The sequence below is a fragment of the Hyaena hyaena genome, unplaced genomic scaffold, assembly GCF_003009895.1.
Source record: "Hyaena hyaena isolate Hyena2069 unplaced genomic scaffold, ASM300989v1 scaffold_615, whole genome shotgun sequence".
NCBI classification, from domain to species: domain Eukaryota; kingdom Metazoa; phylum Chordata; class Mammalia; order Carnivora; family Hyaenidae; genus Hyaena; species Hyaena hyaena.
This window is the reverse complement of record NW_024081248.1, coordinates 641913-665501: the sequence shown is the minus strand read 5'-3', so window position 1 is coordinate 665501 and position 23589 is coordinate 641913. Positions and strand designations below refer to the sequence as shown.

Sequence of the window (23589 nt, the reverse complement as noted above, 5' to 3'; positions counted from 1 at the left end):
CATAGAGAGAGAGGGAGATAGAGAATCTGAAGCAAGATCCAGGCTCTGAGCTGTCAGCACAGATGTGGGACTCGAACTCACAGACCGCAAGATCATGACCTGAGCCGAAATCGGGCACTTAACCGACTGAGCCACTCAGGTGCTCCACAATTGTTTTTTCTTATGATGAGGACTGTTAAGATCTACTAGGTAAGGTGTGATATACATATACACCCATGGAACTGTTATCATAGTCAGGATAAAACATTCATCTTTGCCAGACGTTTCCTCATGTCTTCTCCAACTCCAGCCTCCCTTGTCCCAGCCTCCCAGTGTACCCCACTGATATGCTTTCTGTCACAATAGATTAGTTTGCATTTTTAGAATTTTCTATAAATGAAGTCATACCGTATCTACCCCTTTTTTGGTCTGGTTTCTTTCATTCCATGTAATTCTTATGAGATGCATCCATATTGCTTAGTGTATTAATGCTTCGTTTCTACTTACTGCTAAGTAATATTGCTTTGCATGTATACACCAGCTTGTTTATCCATTTACCTGTTGATGAACATTTGGGCTGTTACCAATAAAGCTGCCATGAACATTTGTGTATAAGTCCTTATATGGACATATGCTTTCATTCCTTTTTTTTTTTTTCCCCAGTTTACTTATTTATTTATTCAAGGAACCTCTACACCTAACATGGAGCTCAAACCCTGAGATCAAGAGTCACATATTCTTCCAACTGAGCCAGCCAGGCGCCCCTCATTCCTTAGTGAGTAGGATGCCTAGGATGGTTGGATGATATGATATATATAATATTTAATTTTTTAAGAAACTGGCAAACTGGGGTACCTCGGTGGCTCAAGTAGGCTAAGTGCCTGAGACTTGATTTTTGGCTAAGGTCATGATCTCATGGCTCGTGGGACTGAGTCCCATGTCAGGCTCTGTGCTGGTAGTACAGAACATGCCTGGGATTTTCACTCTCCCTCTCATTCTCTGCTCCTTATCCGTTCACACTGTCTCTCAAAAAAAATAAATAAACATTTTTTAAAAACCTGTCAAACTACTTTCCTAAGTCATTGTACCATCTTACTTTCCAACTAGCGTAAATGAGCATTCTAGTTCCTTTGCCTCTTTGTCAATACTTAGTATAGTCAGTCATTTTAATCATTCTAATAATTATGTGTTGACTGTGGGTTATTTTTTCTTCTTTGTGCTTGTGTTTTCCAAATTTTCTGTAATGAAATATATCTTTCACAATAAAAAAAAATTGTTTAAGTGAGATAAAAGGTAGCCTAGTCCAATATGAAGTCTTAGTCTGAGGACTCTTCTCATTCTAAAAGAACTACCCAGGGGCACCTGGATGGCTCAGTCGATTGAGCATCTAACTCTTGATTTAGGCTCAGGTCATGATGCCAGGGTCATGAGACTGAGCCCAGCATCATGCTCCATGCTGAGCGTGGAGCCTGCTTAGGATTCTCCCTCTCTGTCTCTCTCTCTCTCTCCCCCTCTCTCTCTCTCTTTCTTTTTTTCTCTCTCTCTCTCCCTCTGCCCCTCTCCCCTGCTTACTGTGTGTGTATGTGTGTGTCTCTCTCTCTAAAAATAAAAAACAAAGAGCTACCCCGTTTGGTCTTGAGAGAGTCCAGCAAAGGGTGCTAGGTGTGTAGCCTGAGTAAGTCTTCCTTATAGGGTAACATTTGTTTTTTGGATTTTTAAATTTTAATTAAAATGTTTTAAATTGAGAGAAAATTGATATATATCATTATATTAGTTTCAGGTATACAACATAATAATTTGATATTTGTATATACCACAAAGTGATCACCACAATAAGTCTAGTTATCAACAGTCATCATACAGTTAGTTACAAAAACTTTTTTTCCTTGTGATGAGAACTTTTAAGCTTTGCTCTTTGCAACTTTCAAATATGTACTACAGTATTATTGACTACAGTCACCATACTTTACATCATCCCCATGACTCATTTATATTGTATATCTAAAGATTTTTTCTTTGTTAAGTTTATATTTATCTATTTTGAGAGAGAGAGACAAAGAGCGAGAGTGTGTGCAAGCAGGAGAAGGCAGAAAGAGAGGGAATGAGAGAGAATCCCAAGCAGACTCTGCACTGTCAGCACGCAGGACTCAATGTGGGACTTGAACCCATGAACTATGAGATCATGACCTGAGCCAAAATCTGGAGTCCTGATGCTCAAATGACTGAGCCACCTAGGCACCTCTATGTTTATGTTTTTACTGCTTGACCCCCTTCACCTAATTTCTCTCAGCTCCCAACCCTCTTCCCCACTGGTAACCACCAATCTGTTCCCTGTGAGTTTTGTCTTGTTTGTTAATTTGTTTCTTGATTCCACATATAAATGAAATCAGGCAGTATTTGTTTTTCTCTGACTTATTTCATTTAGCATAATACCCACAAGGCCCATCCATGTAGTTGCAAATAACAAAATTTGCTTCTTTTTTAAGGCTGAGTGATGTTCCATTGTATATATACCACGTCTTCTTTATCAATTCATCCATCAATAGACACTTAGGTTGTTTCCATTTTTGGCTATTGTAAATAAGGCTGCGATGAATGTAGGGTAGGGATGCCTATATCTTTTTGAATTAGTGTTTTCATTTTCTTCAGATAAATACTCAGAAGTTAAATTGCTGGATAATGTGTTGAAGAAGCTACATACTGTTTCCCATAGAAGCTGCACTAATTTACATTCCTACCAACAGGGCACAAGGGTTCCCTTTTCTCCACATCCTTGTCAGTATTTATTTCTTATCTTTTTTGATACTAACCATTCTAACAGGTAGGAAGTGATATCTCACTGAATAGCATTTCCCTGATAATTAGTGATGTTGAGTTTTCATGTTTTTTTCATGATGTTTTCATGTGCCTGTTAGCCATCTGTATGTCTTCTTTGGAAAATGTCTGTTAGATTCTTTGCCTATTTTTTAATTGGATTGTTTGGTTATTTTGCTATTGAGTTGTAATGTTTGGCATTTTTTAAGCAATGTCATTTTCTTTTTTTTTTTTTTAAATGTTTTATTTATTTTTAGGAGAGAGAGAGAGAGACAGCGTGAGCAGGGGAGGGTCAGAGAGAGAGGGAGTCACAGACTGAAACAGGCTCCAGGCTCTGAGCTGGCAGTCAGCACAGAGCCGGACGCGGGGCTCGAACCCACAAACCGTGAGATCATGACCCAAGCGAAAGTCGGACGCTTAACCGACTAAGCCACCCAGGCACCCCATCTAGGAATAAATTTAACCAAAGAAAATAAAAGATCTGTATTCTGAAATCTGTAAAACACTGATGAATGAAATTGAAGATGACACAAAAAATGGAAAGACATTCCGTGCTCATGGATGCAAGGACAAATAATGTTGAAGTATCTGTTCTACCCAATCNTATTTATTTTTAGGAGAGAGAGAGAGAGACAGCGTGAGCAGGGGAGGGTCAGAGAGAGAGGGAGTCACAGACTGAAGCAGGCTCCAGGCTCTGAACTGGCAGTCAGCACAGAGCCCGACGCGGGGCTTAAACCCAGAACCGCGAGATCATGACCCAAGCAAAAGTCGGACGCTTAACCTACTAAGCCACCCAGGCGCCCCAAGCAATGTCATTTTCAATGTTACAACCACACTAGGATTTTAAGAAAAAATTTAAATACATATAAACCTCCTAATCTATTATTTTCTTTTTGTTTTCTCTTCCAGCCCTTATTCATTTACATACATATTTTATAGAGTTTTATTACAATGCTCTATAGTTTACATTTTTACTTCTTTATGTCGTGTCTTCCATACTGCTTATGTTTTTTTTTGTTAATGTTTATTTATTCTTGAGAGAGAGACAGAGCACGAGCAGGGGAGGGGCAGAGAGAGGGAGACACAGAATCTGAAACAGGCTCCAGGCTCTGAGCTGTCAGCACAGAGCCTGACACGGGGCTTGAACCCACGAACTGTGAGATCATGACCTGAGCTGAAGTCAGGTACTCAACCGACTGAGCCACCCAGGTGCCCTCATATTGCTTATCTTTTAAATCATAATTTTAAATGTCAAATTAATGCATCATAAATTGCTTCCCCAGTCTCCCATTGTTGGGCTGTTTCTACTTTTTCATTATTAATAACAAAGTTATAAAAACTTTGTACAAAAAAGCTTGTTCTTTTGAATTATTTCTTCATGATAAATATCCAGGAGTAAGATTCCTGATCAAAGACTAGAACATTTTTCTGGTTCTTGGTACATATCGTTGTATCACTTTCCCAAAGGGTCTACTAATTTTAATGTCACTTGGTTTGTGCCAGCAATGGTTTGTGCAGCATTTGCTAATTTTCTAGGTATACCATACTTTATTGTGCTAATTTGCATGTTGTTGACTACTAATCAGGTAGACATTTTCCCATGTCTGGGATCCTTGTCTATTATCCATGGCTGTTAAGGATGTTCTTTGTCTTCACAGACCAGGAGCTGAAGAGTATGAACCTTGACCCTCCTAGTGCTTCCCTTGCTGAGCACATCCAGACCTTTGAGTCAGATGCTGTCCAAAAGACGTAAGTGTTCAAAGTTGTGATCATATGGACTGCTCTACTTTTATTTCATTTTTCTTTTCTTTTTTTTTTTTTTTTTTAAGTAATCGCAATGCCCAATGTGGGACTTAAACTCATGACCCTGAAATCAAGAGTTGCATGCTCTACTGACTGAGCCAGCCAGGGACCCCTCATTTTTCTTGTTTTTTAATTAATTTCATTTCTATTTTTCTAAGCATGAAGATTCTCAGGCTAACTACATTCTCTAACAACCAGAATTGTTGTCTAAGAAACGGATTCTTGGGGAGGATTATATTGTGACATGTTTCCTACATAAACCATATTCTTTGACTGGGTGGGTGAAGAGCGAAGTTTACAGTGTGGAAACAGCTTTCTCCATTTGTCTACATAGCTGGGATCTACAGACATGCCTAGTAAGGTGATTTCTGTCAATTCAACTTTGGTTTCTCCTCTCAGCATTCACTCCACTTTGGGTAAAATAAATAATACTTAAAAATACTAAAACTAATTGCTAATACGTAGTAAGTGCTTCCTACGTGCTCTCTATGTCCTTCCAATGAGCTCACTAACCAGCAGCTCAACCAGTCAGCCCCAGTCACTTCACCTAAGCTCCACTTAGCAGTGACAGCTTGAACTACAACCTATTGTGACCTTGCATGACTATCAGTGACTTGACAACCTAACCTCACCTGTCTCTTGGTGTAAGGATGCCCTCCTGAGTCAAAAAGGATTTATGATCCCTAGGAACAAAGAAAGAAAGGCACCTGAGGGGGAAGGCAGCTATATGAAAAAATTCCATTTTTTAACTTTTATACCTCAGTTTCTTCCACAATTGATTTAAATGGCTTACAACAACCTCATTAGCAAGAAAAAGGTGAGACAACCAAAAGAAAAAAAAAATCTTTAAGCCAGAGGAAAAGAAAAACACCAACACCCAACAAAAGTCATTAGAGCCATTGTGACTAAAGATCAGACTTTCAGATTTGATACAGAGATTCCTGAATGTAAAAACAAAAAACAAAAATAAAACACAAAACACAAAAGAAGAAGAAGAAATAACAGTCAGTCTGTGGTTCTCATTTCCAGCATACCTATTGCTCAGGGGAAATAAAGATTTTCCTAGCACTAAATTCTAAAGGATACACCTTCTGTGGGTTTTTATAGAGTGACATTGAATGATTTAAAGACCTATATGTTTATGGGAAATTCCATTTACCTCATGCAGCAAATATTTCTCAAGTCTCTATAGTAAGGTCCTGTACTAGCACAGCACAGCGAATATAATACTGATTTAGCTAAAAAATAAAACACCCAGAACCATGCCTGGCACACACTAGCTGCTACTGCAGCTGTTACTGAAACTACCTAGCTATTTCTTAGTGACCTTTTTACCCAGAGAACATAAGTCAGTTGTCCTCAAGGCAGATAGTCAGTGACTGCAATTCTACAAGGGATCCATCACACAAACATAGCACATGACCTTTTGGTGGCTAGATTTGGTTGAGAATAGAATTCAGAGGGCATAAAAGAATGGACTGATAGTTACATGTTCCTAAGACTCTTTATTTTTTTAATCACATTATTTATTTATTTTTCAGAAATAGAATTTAGTGATTCACCAATTACATATAACACCCAGTGCTCATCCCAACCAGTGTCCTGCTTAATGCCCCTTGCCCCTTCAGCCCTTCCTTCAACCCAACACCCCACCAGCAACCCTAGTTTGTTCTGTTTTTAGGAGTCTCTCATGGTTTGTCTCCCTCTCTGTTTTTATACTATCTTCCCTTCTCTTATATTTATCTGTTTTGTATCTTAAATTCCACATATGAGTGAAATCATATATTTGTCTTTCTCTGACTTATTTTGCTTAGCATAATACACTCTAGTTCCATCCACATTGTTGTAAATGGCAAGATTTTATTCTTTTTGATTGTCAAGTAGTATTCCATTGTGTATATATAAACACCACACTTCTTTATCCATTTATCAGTTGGAGGACATTTGGGCTCTTCCCATACTTTGACTATTGTCAATAGTGCTGCTATAAACACTGGTGTGTATATGCATCTTCAAATCAGCATTTTTGTATCCTTTGGATAAATACCTAGTAGTGCAATTGCTGGGTCATTGAGTAGTTCTATTTTTAATTTTTTAAGGAAACTCCACACTGTTTTCCAGAGTGGCTGCACTAGTTTGCATTCCCACAGCAGTCATAAGGGTCCCCCTTTCTCTGCATCCTCACCAACATCTGTTGTCTGAGTTGCTAATTTTAGCCATTCTGATAGGTGTAAGGTGGTATCTCATAGTGGTTTTGATTTGTATTTCCCTGATGATGAGTGATGTTGAACATTTTTTCATGTGTCTGTTAGCCATTTGGAGTCTTTTCTGGAAAAATGTCTGTTCATGCCTAAGACTCTTTCTTAAAGGTCATGTATTTTTCAGCAAAGCCTTTGATAGAAGAAATTTCAGTTAGATAACCCCATGTCATTCAATTAAAGGCATAGATATGCAACCCCAGAGAGATAAACTATTTCTTCTGCTCCCTAAATTGAGGATTTCACTGGAGAGAACCCCAAAAGTGAACACTCAAATTTCTAATCTCCCCTATTCAAGGATGTGTTAAGAAAAGGAGAGTTGGGCACCTCGGTGGCTCAGTCGGTTAGGCAGCCGACTTCAGCTCAGGTCATGATCTCACAGTTCATGAGTTTGAGCCCAGAGTCAGGCTCTGTGCTGACTGCTTAGAGTCTGGAGCCTGCTTCGGATTCTGTGTCTCCCTCTCTCTCTGCCCCTCCCCCGCTCACACTCTGTGTGTGTTTCTCTCTCAAAAAAAAAAAAAAAATAAAAAAGAAAAAAAGAAAAAGAGGGTTGGCCAAGTTGTGTAAAATGCCCATCACAGTGCCACAGAAGCAGGGGCTCAATGTTTGTCCCCTTTACTCTTCCTTGTCCACTAGTTTTGTGGGGTTTGCTTTGTTTTATTTTGTTTTTTAGTTTGGTCCTGTTGTTTTGCTCTTTCTTAAAGTGCCAGAGATTATGATGTACATGACCTGCACAGAAGACTCCCAGGACACGAGTCCCTAGAGAGGTTGGGTCCTAAAGACACATCTCTTCTTCCAAGAGGAAGAGAAGGGGAAACTGAACCACGACTGTTCAACCATCGGGCACTAGCCAACATCAGTGTAAGTTGATGGAGCTTGGTTCAAAAGCCCTCTCTGGATGTTGCTCTCACTGGAGGTACCATGGACAGTTATACAGATTGCTTACTATATATACAAGGGTACCTACAAAGGGAGAAAATGAGAGCTGAAATCCATTCTGTGTTAACTCACTATGCCCTGTACCCCAATATGGGACTGCATCCTTCTAAAGGATGGGGTGCCTGTTTCTAATTCCTACAAAGGTACGAACAGGAAACTTCAGTTTTCCTACACATACCACTTCTGACACCATATGTATGGAGTCTTTTCCCATATCAATCAATTCTCCAACTCAAAGGACACCAATTGGGTGTCTAACTCTTTTTTTGTGTGGGAGAAGGGATGCCTGTCCTACAATTCAATTCTGACACTACCTGGAGTTAGCACAGACCCCGCAGGTTAAGGGTGAGCTCAGACCCACAAGACTTCTCCCCAACTTCAGACACCAATCACAAGTCCCAGGTTGTCACCTATACTTCTGACCAACAAGCTGTGAATAGAGGGTTCCCGCACCCCTTCTTCAGCTTTGATAATTTGCTAGAATGGCTCACAAAACTCAGAAAAACATTTATTTACTATAATTGATTTATTACAAAGAATATATTTTTTTAATTTTAAGTAATTTCTACCCCCAACTTGGGGCTTGAACTTACAACCCCAAGATCAAGAGTTACACATTCCACCAACTGAACCAGGCAGATGCCTCTTACAAAGGATATTTTAAAGGATACAAATGAACAACCAGATAAAGAGATACATAGGGCAGGATCCAGAAGGGTCCCCAAAATAGGCACTTCTCTCTCCATGGAGTTTGAGGTGTGCCACCTTCCTAGCATGTGGATGTGTTGGATGTGTTCACCAACCCATAAGCCATCCAAACTCCTTTGCTTCAGGTTTTTATGGAGGCTTCATTACATAGGCATTGATTGATAAAAGCATTGTCAAATGATACTTAACCTTTAGCCTTTTCTCCCTTCTCTGAGGTTGGGGGTGTTGGGCTGAAAGTTCTAACCCTCTAATCATATGGTTGGTTTCCCTGGCAACCAGCAACCCACCACCTTAGGTGCCTTCCAAAAGCTCATTAACACATCTCAGGTGTGGTTGAAAGGGGTTTATTAATGACTAACAAAAGCCACTCTTACTACATTTATGCTCCAAACATTACAATGGTTTTAGAAATTCGGTGCCAGAAACTGGGGATGAAGACCAAATATCTATTTCTTATGTCAAAATATCACAAGTACTAAGGTATCCACTCTGCCATCCTCTCTTCGGAGGAATCTCCATTTTTGTCCCAGACCATGGGGAAAGGTAAAGACTGACATGACTCATCTGCTTGAGAAACCTCCAGAAAGTTAGCAAATGATACAACAGTAAATAAAGCTGGTTTGATTTAAACTAGTTAAATATTAATTATCACAATAGCAATCTATCAAATTGAAAATTGCTTCACTTTGATCCAGCTCTGTAGATCATGATTTAGCATCCAAAAAGGGGACAATCATAAAATGTATTCTGTTCCTCTTTACTCCCATGACGTTATACCTAGCAGTTTTAAATGAAAGGCTGAACCTGAGGATCTCCCACCAGCTCCATTCTAAGACTTGCTCTCCAGCTTCATGTGGAACCCACCCCAGTTCCATTCTAAGCCATTCTGTCTTGTTCAAGACAATCTCCCTTTGATGGGTTTCTTTTGTTTGTTTGTTTCCTACACATATCATGGTCCTTTTCCTTAATTTTTCACCTTTAGGAGATGGAGTTGATTGGCAAAGCCAAGAAAAAGAAAAGAACCAAGACAGACAAGTCCAAGGGAGAAGGGAAGATCCACAGGAAAGCAGAGGCTGCTGCTGGTAAGAGAATGTGCCCTTGGGGAATGACCCAAGAAAAGACAAGTAATGTGGGCTGGGAGGTGTCACAGAGAATTATCATGAATCTAATGAGACAAACTACCTATTTTGAGTCTTTTTGACTACCTCAGTCAAGACGGTACTACAGCCTTACTTCCTGTCAGTATCTTAGGAGATAGAGAAGAGAGAGGAAACCAAGGTTGCCTGGAGACCTGTGATCAAGATAAGAAATAATAATAGCACCTATTTACTGAATACTCACTTTATTAAGAGCCCTACATATGTGACATTATGAAATCCCTAAAACATCTTCATAAACTAAGCGTTATTATTATATCATGTAGTGGTTGAGGCTTGACAGAGATTGAGTGGCTTGAATAACACCAAACAGATCAAACAGTGAAGTGGTGGATCCAAATGCATGCTGTTACCATGGCCTCTATGAACTAATAACTGTACCATACTTTGAAAATTGGGCAGTGAAAGCTTTGGGAAGGGGAAAGATAAAAACAAGCTCTGAATTATTACCCTAGTTACCATTTTTCTTCTTGGTTCCCTGTCTTGTACCTTGCAAGGAATTTAGATTCCCATGCTTCTGAAAACTTTCTTTAGCCTATAACTTACACCTATTCTTTCCTGGCCACATGATTCAGAAGACAAATCAAAGGTTGTCAGAAAGGATGACACTGGATCATCTCCTGAGCTCAATCTATTTTTGAGATTTGCTTTTTAATTTTTTTAATGTTTTATTTATTTCTAGGAGAGAGCGAGAGAGACAGCGTGAGCAGGGGAGGGTCAGAGAGAGAGGGAGACACAGAATCTGAAGCAGGCTCCAGGCTCTGAACTGGCAGTCAGCACAGAGCCCGACGCGGGGCTCGAACCCACAAACCGCGAGATCATGACCTAAGCGAAAGTTGGACGCTTAACCGACTAAGCCACCCAGGCGCCCCAATTTTTGAGATTTGCTTTTTAAAGTCTTGCTGACTTTACATAGTTGTAGCCCATAATGGGTTGCATTGGCAGGACTTGAAAAAGGAAATACTTGTTGTCCCCAGAGGTGAATTGAAAAGGAGTTCTTAGAGTGTGGAAGGCTTAAACTTTGCCAGGCTATGAAGCTGCAGCCCCAAGCCAGACTCTTGAGACAGGACTTTCCATCTGTGTCTGTAGTTTTCTCCCCTGGAGAGTCTTGCCTCTACCGTAGGTCAGGGTGAAACAGAACTTTTTTACAAGACTATTGAATTACAGTTGATCCACATAGGATAAGGCAGTTTCTCAAAAGGTGGTCTGTGAACCATCCTTCTCAAAACATTTGCAGTGCTTGTGAAATGGCAGATTCCTACAGAGTAAGACTCTAGGAGTGGGGCTCAGGAATCTGCACCCCAGGTGATTCCATTGCATACTGAAGTTTAAAAGCTACTGAAAATGACGCAGAGATCACATTTACTTAGCTACACTTCTGTCTCCCCAATTATTCTCCTCCAGGAAAGTTAAAGGAATCAAAGACTGAAAAGAAATTGGGGCTAATTCCCAAAGAAAGGAAGCCAAGAACCAATAGGAAAAAAACACAGAAGAAAAGGAATCTGGAAGTAGCAGCAGAACTGAATGAACCTGATGTCATTAACTCTAAGGAAATAGAAGACACTTCAGATAGAGGTTTCTCTCCTTCAGGTTCTCTTGTAGAGGACCCTTGGCTTTCCTCCAAGTATGATGCTCCAGAGAGCCAGGTGTCCATAGATGGAAGATCTTCACCCACACAGGCTGTACCTGTCACTAGAAACATGGAATCTAAAGAAGAAAGAAGCTATGATGACCCTTCAAAGGTGAGGTCCAATAGTCTCACCTTGGCCAGATTTCTGTTCTCACTCGTACAACCGCAGAGGTGGGAAAAACGGCCCCAAATTATATTGCAGTTATTGAAACAGCAGTACTCCATAATAGTTTTATTTGTTCTACTTTGATACCTTCTGACCCTTTAAGAAGCCAGAGCTGATCAAAGACGCAGTTTGGCAAAGCCCCTCTGAAATGATGCATTCTGTGAGGCCCCCAAACTGCCACAGCATATACTCATCCCTTAAAGAGCAGGAAGCTGGCATGGCCTCACAATTGCAGGGAAAGGTGGATTCGAGCCATCAGAGTCAAGCACACACATATCCCTGACTTGGCCTAGAACTAAATCTTTGCCTGCCTCCCAAAGGCTATGGAAATTCCTCCTTTCCTAATCTGCTTTTCTGTAGCACACACCTGTGCCACAGGCCCCTTATACACACATATCTATCTGTCTTTACAAGGTGCTTTGATATATAGAAGTAATTTTGTTCCAAGAGCCTTGATTCTCATGTCAGGTATTTAAGAAAAAAACTGAGTAAGTGTAAGGAAAATTACTCTTGAAAACCCCTGCAATGAATCAAAAATAATACCATACAGATATATTTCTCAATAAGACCAACGTGACCAATTTTTCCTCTGCTGTTGGGATAAATCACAATTTTTTCCACTGAGATGAAGGTGCCAAACTGCATTTAGAGGTTTTGTTGTAGGGGGGGAAGAGTATCTTTAATTACAATTATACCCACAGCTAAACTGCTATGGTTGAACTCACATAAGTTACATGTGTGTATGGTATAACTTTGCTGAATCTCATTTAATCTTTATAGCCACACTTGTGAGCCAGATGTGATTATCCCCATTTCAGAGACCTAGAAACTGAGGTTTGGAGATAAGTGTTCATTGCCAGTTGCCACAACACCATCAAATGGTAGAGCCAAGACTTAAACCCAGGTCCTTTGTCTCTAAATTCAGGGTTCTTGTCAGTTTTAAATTATTATGTTTTTCTTTATTTTATAACCCATGATCTTCTAAAAAAAGGATGTCAGAAAGATCTTTACTTTATAGTTCCCAAACTGCCCAGCTGCCTGGACTATAGAATTCTGTTCTACACCACAGATGAAAATTTTAAGCTGTGGGCAGAACATTCCTGAGCCTACTAGAGAATCAGAATTTCTTAACTTTACCATTAACCCATAGTACTGTGCTGCCTCTGCACAAGCTATAAAGCCAGGAAGTTTCACCCCAAGTTGGAATCATAGAGCTCCTATGGAAGAGTTGCATTCAAAGTTGCCCTTGTGGGCTTATTTCTGACTGTGGCGGGGATGATAGGGAAAAAAGAAAGCTAAGACACTCTTCACGTAAGCTGAGAGAACCTTTCACTGAAAAAGTGGGTTTGCATGGCATTAAATGTGAGTCTAACACATTTATATCTAAGACCACCCCTGGTAAAATGGCCTTTACCTAGAACCTGTGGGTCCCAGGTCTGGCTTCACTAGGATCACCTGAGCCTAGATATTCTCATTGAATTGGTCTGGGTGTGGCCTTGGCCTCACAAAATTTTTAACAGCTCCTTAAGTGACTGTAAAGTGCAGCTAGGGTTGAACACTCCAGACATGCAATGTGCCAGACGTTATTTTGGCACTTTCGCTATTTCAATTAATCCCAGTAACAGCCCCAAGGGGAAGACAATGTCAGGGAAACCAAGTCCTGACCTCCAAATCCTGAAGCAAGTAAGAAACTTGGACCCAGTCCAGTCAGACCCCAGAGCCCAAGCCCAGCCAGAGACTGTGGTCCCAGTGGAAACACTCAATGACTCCATCTCTGACTAGAGACAATGCACCCTGTGGGGTGGAGGAGGGCTCACCCCTGAGACAGGCTCTCCCTTTCACTAAGAGCTCTCTGGTTCCTTAGGCCCTCCTCGCCAAGAGGGAACAAGAAGAAGCTTCCCGGGACAGGCGGAGAGCAGAGAGGGCTGAGATGAGACGCTTGGAGGTGGAGAGGAAGAGAAGGGAGCAGGAAGAGCAGAGGCGGCTCTTGCAGGAGCAGCTGCAGAGGGCAGAGAAGATGAAGGAGGAGCTGGAGCTGGAGCAACGAGCCCGCACGGAGGAGATCCGGTGCGTGGAGCAGCTGCAGGCTATGGCCGCCTCGGGAGGCAGCAGGAAGAGGCTGAGGCTGACCTCCACCGGGGACAGAGTTGGTTCTGAGGCTCATGCCCAGTAGTAAAACAGCACATCTCGTTTTCCTGTCCTCAGTTATCCTGAGAATAACTGGGACCAAAGATCAGGTGTAGTGTCCTGACCATTAGGATCTTCCCAGGAGGGCTTTGTGACTCAGCCCAGCAAATGCTTGTTGAGCCCCTATGACAGTCTGCATTGTGGAGATTCTCTCATAGGCTTTGACTCGCCTAATTTAATCTTCTGTGAGGCTGGAGTTTAAAGATCCATCTTGTACAAATGGAAAATGAAGCTCTGGGATCATAAGGCCCCTACCCCGGAGCACAGGCCTGTCTGGTGAAACTTCAGGCTTCGCTTCCAGGCCGGTGGTGTTCTTGCTTCTGCTCTTTACTCAGGCTTCCCTTGGAAGCCCCACTGTCCTCTGAATGGGATGCTCCGTGGGGCCTGTAGCCGCAGGGCCTCCACCAGGGGCACTGCCTGCTGCCTAGTCTCACAAGAATGCCCCCGTGTGAGTTTCCCTGACCATCTTGTGGGTTTTCTCAGCCTGAGGAAACAGAGACTCGAAGAAGAACGGCAGCAGCGGGAGGAGGAGGAGAGGAAGCAGCAGCTTCAGTTGCAAGTGGCCCAGGAGAGACTCCGGCAGCGACAGAATGAGTTCCGGAGGAAACTGCAAGAACTGCAGACACAAAAGCAGCAGGAGGAAGCCCGGAGGGCTGGTGAGGGGCATTCTGGAGCGACCCGCATCTCCTGTCTACCTGGGGCCGAGCATTTCTATTCCACTGTGGGTGTTCACTTGAATCTCCCCAGCGTTATTCCTATCCTACGCCGAGTGTGTGGAGCACTCTAAATGTATAAGCGATTTTCTTTTTCGAAGTGATTAATATGTGTGACTACAGTGAGTTAGAAGATCAAAATAAGACAGACTCACTTGTGGAAATGACTCTTGGGTCCCACTCCCAATTCAGTCATCTCCCAAACTGGAATCCTGCCCCTCCCTTTGCCCTTTTAGCAACTGCTCAGGAGCTGCCTAAATTGGAGACATAGCCCTGCCCCTTGCTTCTTTCCCTAGCAAATGGAAACAAAACATCTGGATAGCTTCAGGGCAGCCTTTCAGGCGCTTATATGTAGAATCTCTACAGCCTCACCTCTGAGGAAGTGGAACTAGTGGTCAGCAGATGACACCCTTTAGGCTGGTCAGTCCAGCTGAGTAAGCACCAAGTTTCTCCAGACCCTGATCTGATGCCTCTCCCCAATGATCTGCATACCACCTGTGAGCACCCCCTTTGGAAAATTCTCCCTTAAGGTTTTGTACTAATTGCACACTGTAGGTGCTTGATAAAGGAGGACTCTTAAATTTGTAATTTAACCCCAACATGATCCCACAGATCTGGCAGTCTGTTGGCAGGTAAGCAGCACAATATCTCATGGGGAGTCCCTGGGAATTACAGACTTGAGTGTTAGGCCAGAGAACTGTTTTCTCCAGTAATGCTGGAGCCCTGCTGAGCCTACCCCTTTTCTATTCTGCAGAGGCTGAGAAGCAAAGGCAGAGGGAATTGGAAATGCAGTTAGCAGAAGAACAAAAACGCCTGATGGAAATGGCTGAAGAAGAACGGTTAGAGTACCAGCGGCTGAAACAGGAAGCAGAAGAGAAGGCTCAGCAGGAAGCAGTGGAGAGAAGGCAAAGGGAAGAGGAAGCAGGGCGGCTGGCCCTGGAGGAAGCCATGAAACAGGCGCAGGAACAAGCCAGGTAGGAGATATATGGGCAACAGTTGCCACAGGGGGATTGTTTCAAGGGCTTGATTCCCTGGTGCTAGTACTACATTTGCACTGCCTTTGGACAAGTGAAGTTCTCCCACTTTCCATATGCATGGTTTGGAAGCACTAAAAAACACTCTTTGGCTGCAAATGTCACAGAATTGCTTCATGGCTTATAGAACTTGTATTGAAGCTGGAGGGTTAGATTTCATCTATCTCAGCCTTCTGGTTTACAGATGAGAAAAGTGAGTCCCGAAAAAGGGAAGGATCTTGATCAAGACCAAATAGTGTTAGGGGCAGTACCAGGACCACATCTAAGATCCCCTGGTTCTGAACTACTGCCCTTCTCAGTATTTTTTGGTTACCTATTATATACCAAACACTCTTCTGGACACTGGGAATTCAGGAGTAAGCAAGGCAGATGTCTCTTCTCCCATGGCATTTGCATTCTAGTGCTGAGGGCAGGGAAACAAATAAATAAAAAATAAAGATTCTTTTCTCTTTTTTTTTTTTTTGAGAGACAGAGACAGAGTGCAAGTAGGGGAGGACAGAGTGAGAGGGAGACATAGAATCTGAAGCAGGCTCCAGGCTCCGAGCTGCCAGCACAGAACCCGATGCCAGCTCTCTCTCACAAACTGTGAGATCATGACCTGAGCTGAAGTAGGACGCCTCACCGACTGAGCCACCCAGGCGCCCCAATAAAGATTTTTTTAAGCTGGCCACAGATGTTATACAGAAAACATTTTAAACATGTGATAGAATTGCAGGAGGCTCAGTTTATATTGGTCAGCCAGGGCAACACTTCTCAGAAAAAGTGGATATAAGGTGAAACCTGAATGACAAGGAGTTAGCCACATAAACTTCTAGGAGAAAAATTTTCTGGCAGGTAGACAGCAAGTGCAAAGTTTCAAAGGAAGGAGATTGGCATGCTGGAAGAATAAAAGAAAGATAGAAGAATAAAAGAAATGGCTGGAATTAAGTGAACAAGGCACAAAGAATACTTCCAGATGAGGTCACAGAAGTAAGCGCAGACCAGATCTCATGAGAGCCTTGTTAGGAGAAATAGCACAGAATTAGTTATCAAGGGCCAATGACATTTCCTCCCTCTTTTCTTTTACAATAGTAATGATCATTTCAACATCTCTGATAATAGAATTTCTTGAGTAATGTGGTTTCAACTTTTTTTTTAAAGAAAGAACTTTATTTTTAATGTTTATCTATTTTGAGAGAGAGAGAGGGGAGGTGCACACGGGGGAAATGGGGAGAGAGTCCCAAGCAGGCTCTGCACTGTCAGCACAGAGCCCAACACAGGGCTTGATCTCATAAACTGTGAAATCATGACCTGAGCCAAAATCAAGGGTCAGACACTTAACCAACTGAACCACTCAGGTGCCCTTCAACTGACTCTTTAAAAATTAGGTCCCTCTATAGGTGCTTTCTCATGTATTTCTACTCCTTAGTGAAAGCAACAAATAGACATCCCCCTTTAGAGCCACAAAAATTGAAGGGCAAAGCAGCACAACACAGAAAACCATGTGAGTCCAATCTTGACTATAAACAGTTTACCCCTTGAAATGTATTTTCTACAACTTAAGCTGAGTGTAAACTCTTTAAGGGACCAAAAAGAGAAGGCAGCAAGAACAATTCTATTTCAAGGTTTTCTACCCAACCTGGATTTGTTCCTTTCCTGGACTTTATTCAGATGTTTTGTTGTTGCTGCTGCTGCTGTTTTCTAGCTGTTATGTGAGTTACAAAACAGACCACTAAAGAAGTCTTGATTCAATTTCAAAATTATATATTCCATGTATCACAGCAGCAGGACTGGGTTCTTAAGTATTGAGACCAAAAGCAAGCTAAGCAATTTTGTAAGTCTAGCCCAAGTAGCTGAAAGCAGAAAACTTAGTGACTAAAGCAGTGTGTGAGGGGTAGAGTCTCACTCCACCAAGGTTTAGAACTTGATCCCAGCTAGCTTTACTTCATCTTCACTTGTGTGACTTTGGCCCAGGTACTTGTAACTTCTCTGGTCTGTTTCATCTCTAAAGCAAACGAGTCTCTTCCAACAAGACGAGTTTTAAGAACTGTGAGTTTGGCCTTTCACTTTTCCAGTAGTCTATGAAACTCTAAACCTCATGTGTAAAGTTACTAAATGAATAGAGTACAATTTTCTACTAAAATGGAAGATCAGTAGCCCCAAGTCTAACTGATGGTTGCTCAAATCCAAAGTTCTTCTACTAGCTTATAGAGACAGTTTCTAAGATCCTTAATCATACTGGGATTGCGGGTGGGTTGTCTCCTTAGGCAAAATGCTGCTTTGAAGAAACATCTTCAGTTCCACCAAGAACTCTCTAAGGAAGCCAGTGGCCTGCAGTGGACACAGAACATTTCCAGATCATGGGTGTACTCTTACTTCCAGTTCCTAAAAATACCGAAAACTTAAAGCTAGAAGAAACCTTAAAAGTAAGTTGGGAGTGGTGACAGAAAAAGAGAAACTTCTATAATGAAGTTGCATTTCATCTGGTTAACCTCAACCCACACCTAACTTCACTCTAGGACCTCCATTTCCACCACCCTTCCCCACCACACATACTTAACTCAAAGTCCTTACTCACCTAAGTCCTTTATGTCCTCTAGAACCACATAAATCCAGCTTTGGTGCCTAAAACGGACCAATAATTTCATTTGTTTGAATTTGTCAGCAAATTCAGTTTAATTTCAATTAAATAAGATACTAACATCATTTTAGGATAATCAAAGTATTTCATTTCACAATGTGTCTGAGTTGATAAAATGAGAATTCCATAACGCAAATTAATTCTGAATAAGGTAAAGAGTTAATTCATATATATATATGAAATGGATGTGGTTTTGCCTTTATATATATGTTTAAAGGCAAAACCACATCCATTTCAGCCTAAGGATCTAAAATTTAATGCCCTTTGAAAACAAGGTAAGCATTTGATAAATGTTCATTTGAGTAAAATTAGCTATTTTGTGAGGGTATTCTCGCTTCCTCGAAGTATATATTCTAGAGCTGCACTGGCTTATATGCAGCCACATGTAACTATTTAAATGTTAAGTTAAAACATTCAGTTCTCCACTCACAATAGCCACATTTCAAGTGCTCAACAGCAACATGTAGCTACCGGCTACCTTACTGGACGCTACAGATGTAGAACATTTCCATCATCATAGAAAGTTCTACGGGACAGCCCTGTTCTAGACTCCTGATAATTAACGAATTTTGAGGGTTTGTTTCTCTGCCTTTAAGATCCAACCACTCACATAATTTCCCCCTTTTAAAATCATACTGACACTATTAAGGAATAGACTTATTTTTCTTAACATCTCTTTAAATATCACAAAGTGTCTAGTGAGTTTCTATCATAGAATTATCATCAAAAGGGATGAAAGATCTTTACAAGATCTATAAAAGGATGTTAGGGCAAGCAGTATCTGAACTGGAATTTTCCCACAAACCTCAGTGTCTGCAGCTGAAAAACAGTATTTGCAGAGGATTCCCTCAAATTTCTCACCTATACTTGTAAAGTATTTGCTCTTTACAGGAATGGTACTTCTACAATCCAGATGTCAAGCTTAATCTCAAATCTGTACTGCTGTTATGGGACTTGCTGAGATTCGATGCTTACTTTTAACTCCTTTATGTGAAAAAGAAATAAAATGGCCAAAACACTATCAATCATAGTAATTTTATGTCACAAAATTTCTCAAAATTGTCCATCCTACTTGCACACTCATTCATTCATTCGACTCATTCAATAATACTTAAGCAGATGAGAAAGGACCGTATCAAATAATAAAAGACCAGAAGAATGAACACTCAAGGAAAACATCCTTGTGGGGGAAATTCCCATTACTGACTTTATTTTCTACCTTCTTTTACAAATTTAGGATGTTGCAGTCAAGCACCAGGTAGAGTAGCTACACTAAATGTTATTCAAGGTCCTTTCCAAATCTGATATTCTATTAAGTTGTTGCTATGAAGTCCTATTTTATCAGCACTACTACACCAGATAAGCACATTTTAAGTTAACCATAGCAGAATGCAATGCATTTTAGAAGAATCTGATAAACTAAAAATAAGATTATTTCCCAAGTACCTAGGCTCCACCACCTAAATGCTGAGAACCTTCAGAGATGCAAACAAAATTAAGACACCAAACTATATACTTACACATTCTGGATAGCTCAAATAGCCTTATCAAATTTGTTACTCACAATTGACAGAAATATGCAATTCAATGAGGATTTTCCAGAAATGGGCCTAATTACTAGTCACTATTTAAATCTAAGTGACAGTCTAAAGGGTCTATTTTACCGAGACTATATATGTATAACATAAATAATTTTTCAGTTAGGGTCAGCTTGGGAATTTTAAGGCAAGCCAATTATTTTTCAACAGGTGAGTAGGGTTATTTAAGCTGTAATGATTTATAAAATGTATTAGAGATAGGCTTTACCTGCTTTTCTAAAGTACTTGGATGACATTTTATCTAGGATAACATGAAATTAGATTGTGTATATGCATACATATACTAAATTCTGTGACTCCTTAGAGTTAAAAGGTTAAGCTCTCTAATAGCAACTAATTTGGTACTTTTACAGAGTTTAAATATTTAAGATCTATAAAGGAATAAAAGGAAAATATAAACAAACTATACCAAACTTTAAGCAGAGAACATTTTGTAAATTGTTAAAGGAAAAACTTAAAATTATCAATTTAAATCAATTAAGAATTTTTGGCATGCCCATTTATTCAACATGATTGGGTAACTATATCATATATATGCACCATACAAGGATACCAAGTTAAAAAAAAAACACACAAAAAAACAGAACACTGAGTATTTAAGAAGGTAAGGTGGCCTTAGTTAAATCCTTAATTCAAAGGCACTTCAGCAGCTTTCAGTGCTTCAGTCATGATCATCATCACTGTACAGTACTGAAAAATTTATTTGTACCATGTACAAACAATAATTTCCAGTATTATGCAAAAAAGACCTTATGTTTTAGGCATTTTTTCTTTCTATACAATTAAAAATAAAATGAACGTTAGTACGGTTTTTACAAATATTTTGTTTATTTTAATGAAGCTGGTACAGACAATGTCCATTTAAAACCCATATCCCAGGCCAAAAAGTACAAATAAAATCAAAAAGAGCAGTGTTCTGTTGAATACACTTCTGCATGAATAACTTTATTAACTGCTAATGAAAATTAGAACTTTTCTGGGATCTTCTGACAAGACTTTTCTTTTATCTTAAAATGCTTTCTCTTCAGTGAAGCCATCTTTGGAGTTAGTCGTTACTCTCACGATCTCTGTATCTTGACTCCAGCCTGATATTTCTCTTCTTTTGGTCCAGACCCTCAAATTTTAAAAGAAGCTTCAAGTTAAGGAAAAGTCATTTTTCCACAGTTCAGTTCTCTGAAAAACTTCCATCTCCCACTGAAAGTCATAGTCCAGGAGTGAAGCAATCACATACTAGAACTTCAGGGCCAATTGGAAAGTCATTATGAACACTCGCATTGGTCGATCTTATTTATCACAAGCCTGAAAATGCACAGTCCTGGAAAAGGTGGTGGCCTCTCTGTGCACACATATAATTTTTAAAAAGGAGAGGGCAATATGAAGGGGGCTGAGGTTTGATCACCAAAAATCAGCACAATGAATACAAGTGATAATGAATAATGGGCACTAGAATTCAAATTACCAGATGTTTTAAAGAGATGGGGTGCCAGTTTTCATTTCCATTTTGAACACCACATTACAAAAGAACTATTTTTAAAAATAAAAAAGGATTGAGGGTAAAGAAAAAAAATAGAAAGAATATCTAAATCGTTGAATGACCCCCTGTTTGTTCCTGATAAACTTCAATCACATCTTCTTCCTCCATTCCCAGCTGTAAAAGAGGGGAAAAAATATGTTAGAATACAAAAGCACTATTTTTTAATTGGCTGCATTATGTGGCCACTGTTTTAAAGTGCAAAAAACTGGGGCACCTGGGTGGCTCAGTTAGTTAAGTGTCTTGACTTCGGCTCAGGTCATGATCTCTTTGTCTGTGAGTTTGAGCTCTGCATCTAGCTCTGTGCTGACAGCTCAGAGTCTGGAGCCTGCTTCAGATTCTGTGTCTCCTCCTCTCTCTGCCCCTGCTATGCTCATGCACTGTCTCTCTGTGTCTCTCAATAATAAATAAATGTTAAAAAAAATTTTTTTTAAATAAAGTGCAAAAAAATGCTGAAGTGATCCACAGTTATCCTATTTTAAGAATCTGGGTTTCCTTTATATTTTAAAAAAAATTTTTAATGTTTATTCATTTTTGAGAGAGGGAGAGAAGCAGAGCACGAGCGGGAGAGGGAGAGAGAGAGGGGGAGACACAAAATCTGAAGCAGGCTCCAGGCTCTGAGCCTGACACAGGGTTCAAACAGACAAATCATGAGATCATGACCTGAGCCAAAGTCAGACACTTAACCAACTAAGCCACCCAGGCACCCCGAATCTGGGTTTCCTTTAATATGAAGAACATAGAGGTATGTCTGTTCTCCTGATTCTATGAAGTCATTCTTCTGACCCTTCTAACCTCAGCATATAATTTACTAAGCATATAAAGTATGTTTTTTAAAAGTACCTCAAAAACAGTGTCAAATCTAATGAAACACGTATTCAATAAACAGTGTGATAGTATATTTTCTAAAAAATCATTTTACTTCTGGATATAATTACCTTATAGGATCGCTTTTATTTCAAAAAAACCTTACTTCATTTTGAAATATATGTGTTTTAGTTAGAAAAATACTGCCTAAGGACTCATTTCTAAGTGGTCTGCTTTGTCATCTATAATTCCTTCTAGCATGTAACTGTTAGTTTTTGGTAGTGACCACTCTCAATGTAGAAACGTTACCTATACATCTACTCTTATTCAATAACTCAAGGTTTATAATTTTATAAGCTAGATGTCAACCTAGCCTTTCTCAATTCTTAAGGGAAAAAAAAGGGGGGATCCTTCAAAATGTCTTTTACAGAACACTAATAAGCAAAGTAGAGGCAATTATTGTGTGGTTGTTGTTGCTTTCTTTTTAATGTGTTTATAACCACTGAAATACTCTGGAATTTTCTCTTAAAGACATTATTAACAATGGTTGCCTCTGAGAAATGGGAATGTAGAGATATTCAGAGTATATATTTACTTTCCGCTTTATATATTTTGGTAGTTTGTTTTATTACTTTTATTTTTAACTATGAGTATTCTTTATTTAAAAAAAAAAAAAAGAGTACATAGGGGGCAGAGTACATAAAGAGTACATAAAGAAACCCAGGTATGACCCTCAGTGAGGGTAAAGGACCATGAATCTATTATTCTGTTGTGCAGTCAGGGTTCAGAAGCACTGTAACAGGCATGCTGAAAACAAAAACTAGCATCGTTTCCACGAAACTACAGTGGATCACAAAAGCAAATGAAAAATAAAGGAAAGTATAAGATCAATAATCGCTAATGAGAAAAGTTATAGGTGACAGTTTTTGGTACAGAATTACAAAATATGAAAAAATACTCTAAGAAATCTAAAAATAAAACAGACATAGGAGCACTTGGAAGGCTCAGTTGGTTGAGTGTCTGACTCTTGATTTTGGCTCAGGTCATGTTCTTACAGTTCTTCATTTCGAGCTCTGCATAAGGCTCTGTGCTGACAGAGCAGAGCCTGCTTGTGATTCTCTCTGCCCCTCCCCAACTCTCTCTCTCAAAATAAATAAATAAACTTTAAAAAAATAAACATGGATTTAGGACTTCTTAAGTGATTTAGGTTGGCTCTAGTGTTATAGATATCTTGGTTGTGGTCTATACATGAATATTAAAATACTCATTAAAGATGCCAGGGCACCTGGTTAAGCCTCCAACTTCAGCTCAGGTCACGATCTCACAGTTTATGGGTTCAAGCCCCGCATCAGGCTCTGTGCTGACAGCTCAGAGCCTGAAGCCTGCTTCAGATTCTGTGTCTCCCTCTCTCTCTACCCTTCCCCTGCTCACTTGCTCTCTCTCAAAAATAAACAAAAATTAAAAAGAAAAGATGCTATTAAAACTGAAACGCCTTTAAGTCAGGAAATCAGCAAATAACCTTCATCCATGGAAAATATGAAGCAATCAGCCTCAAGAAGTACATTAGTAGACAAGAATGAACAACAGTACAAGGAACTTACTCCCTAAATATACATTGTCTCACTCTGGTCCATTATGCTTCTGA

At 40.1% G+C, this 23589-nt stretch overlaps 2 protein-coding genes across 2 annotated transcripts in view; one reads left to right on the top strand and one right to left on the bottom strand.

Moving 5' to 3' along the window:
• The window catches only part of KIAA2012 (KIAA2012 ortholog), a 109294-nt gene extending 90265 nt beyond the window's left edge, over positions 1-19029 (top strand). The window contains exons 16-24 of the mRNA XM_039257403.1: positions 4452-4542; positions 7559-7715; positions 9484-9583; positions 11063-11400; positions 13319-13521; positions 14125-14297; positions 15109-15328; positions 17635-17793; positions 18900-19029. Coding sequence (XP_039113334.1) covers positions 4452-4542; positions 7559-7715; positions 9484-9583; positions 11063-11400; positions 13319-13521; positions 14125-14297; positions 15109-15328; positions 17635-17773 — 1421 coding nt within the window. The 3' untranslated portion in view covers positions 17774-17793; positions 18900-19029. The remainder of the gene's footprint in view (positions 1-4451; positions 4543-7558; positions 7716-9483; positions 9584-11062; positions 11401-13318; positions 13522-14124; positions 14298-15108; positions 15329-17634; positions 17794-18899) is intronic.
• Positions 19030-20410: 1381 nt separating this feature from the next.
• The window catches only part of SUMO1 (small ubiquitin like modifier 1), a 30719-nt gene continuing 27540 nt past the window's right edge, over positions 20411-23589 (bottom strand). The window contains exons 5-6 of the mRNA XM_039257402.1: positions 21186-21254; positions 20411-20728 (exon numbers count right to left, since the gene is read on the bottom strand). Of these exons, the coding sequence (XP_039113333.1) occupies positions 21186-21254 (69 nt within the window). The 3' untranslated portion in view covers positions 20411-20728. The remainder of the gene's footprint in view (positions 20729-21185; positions 21255-23589) is intronic.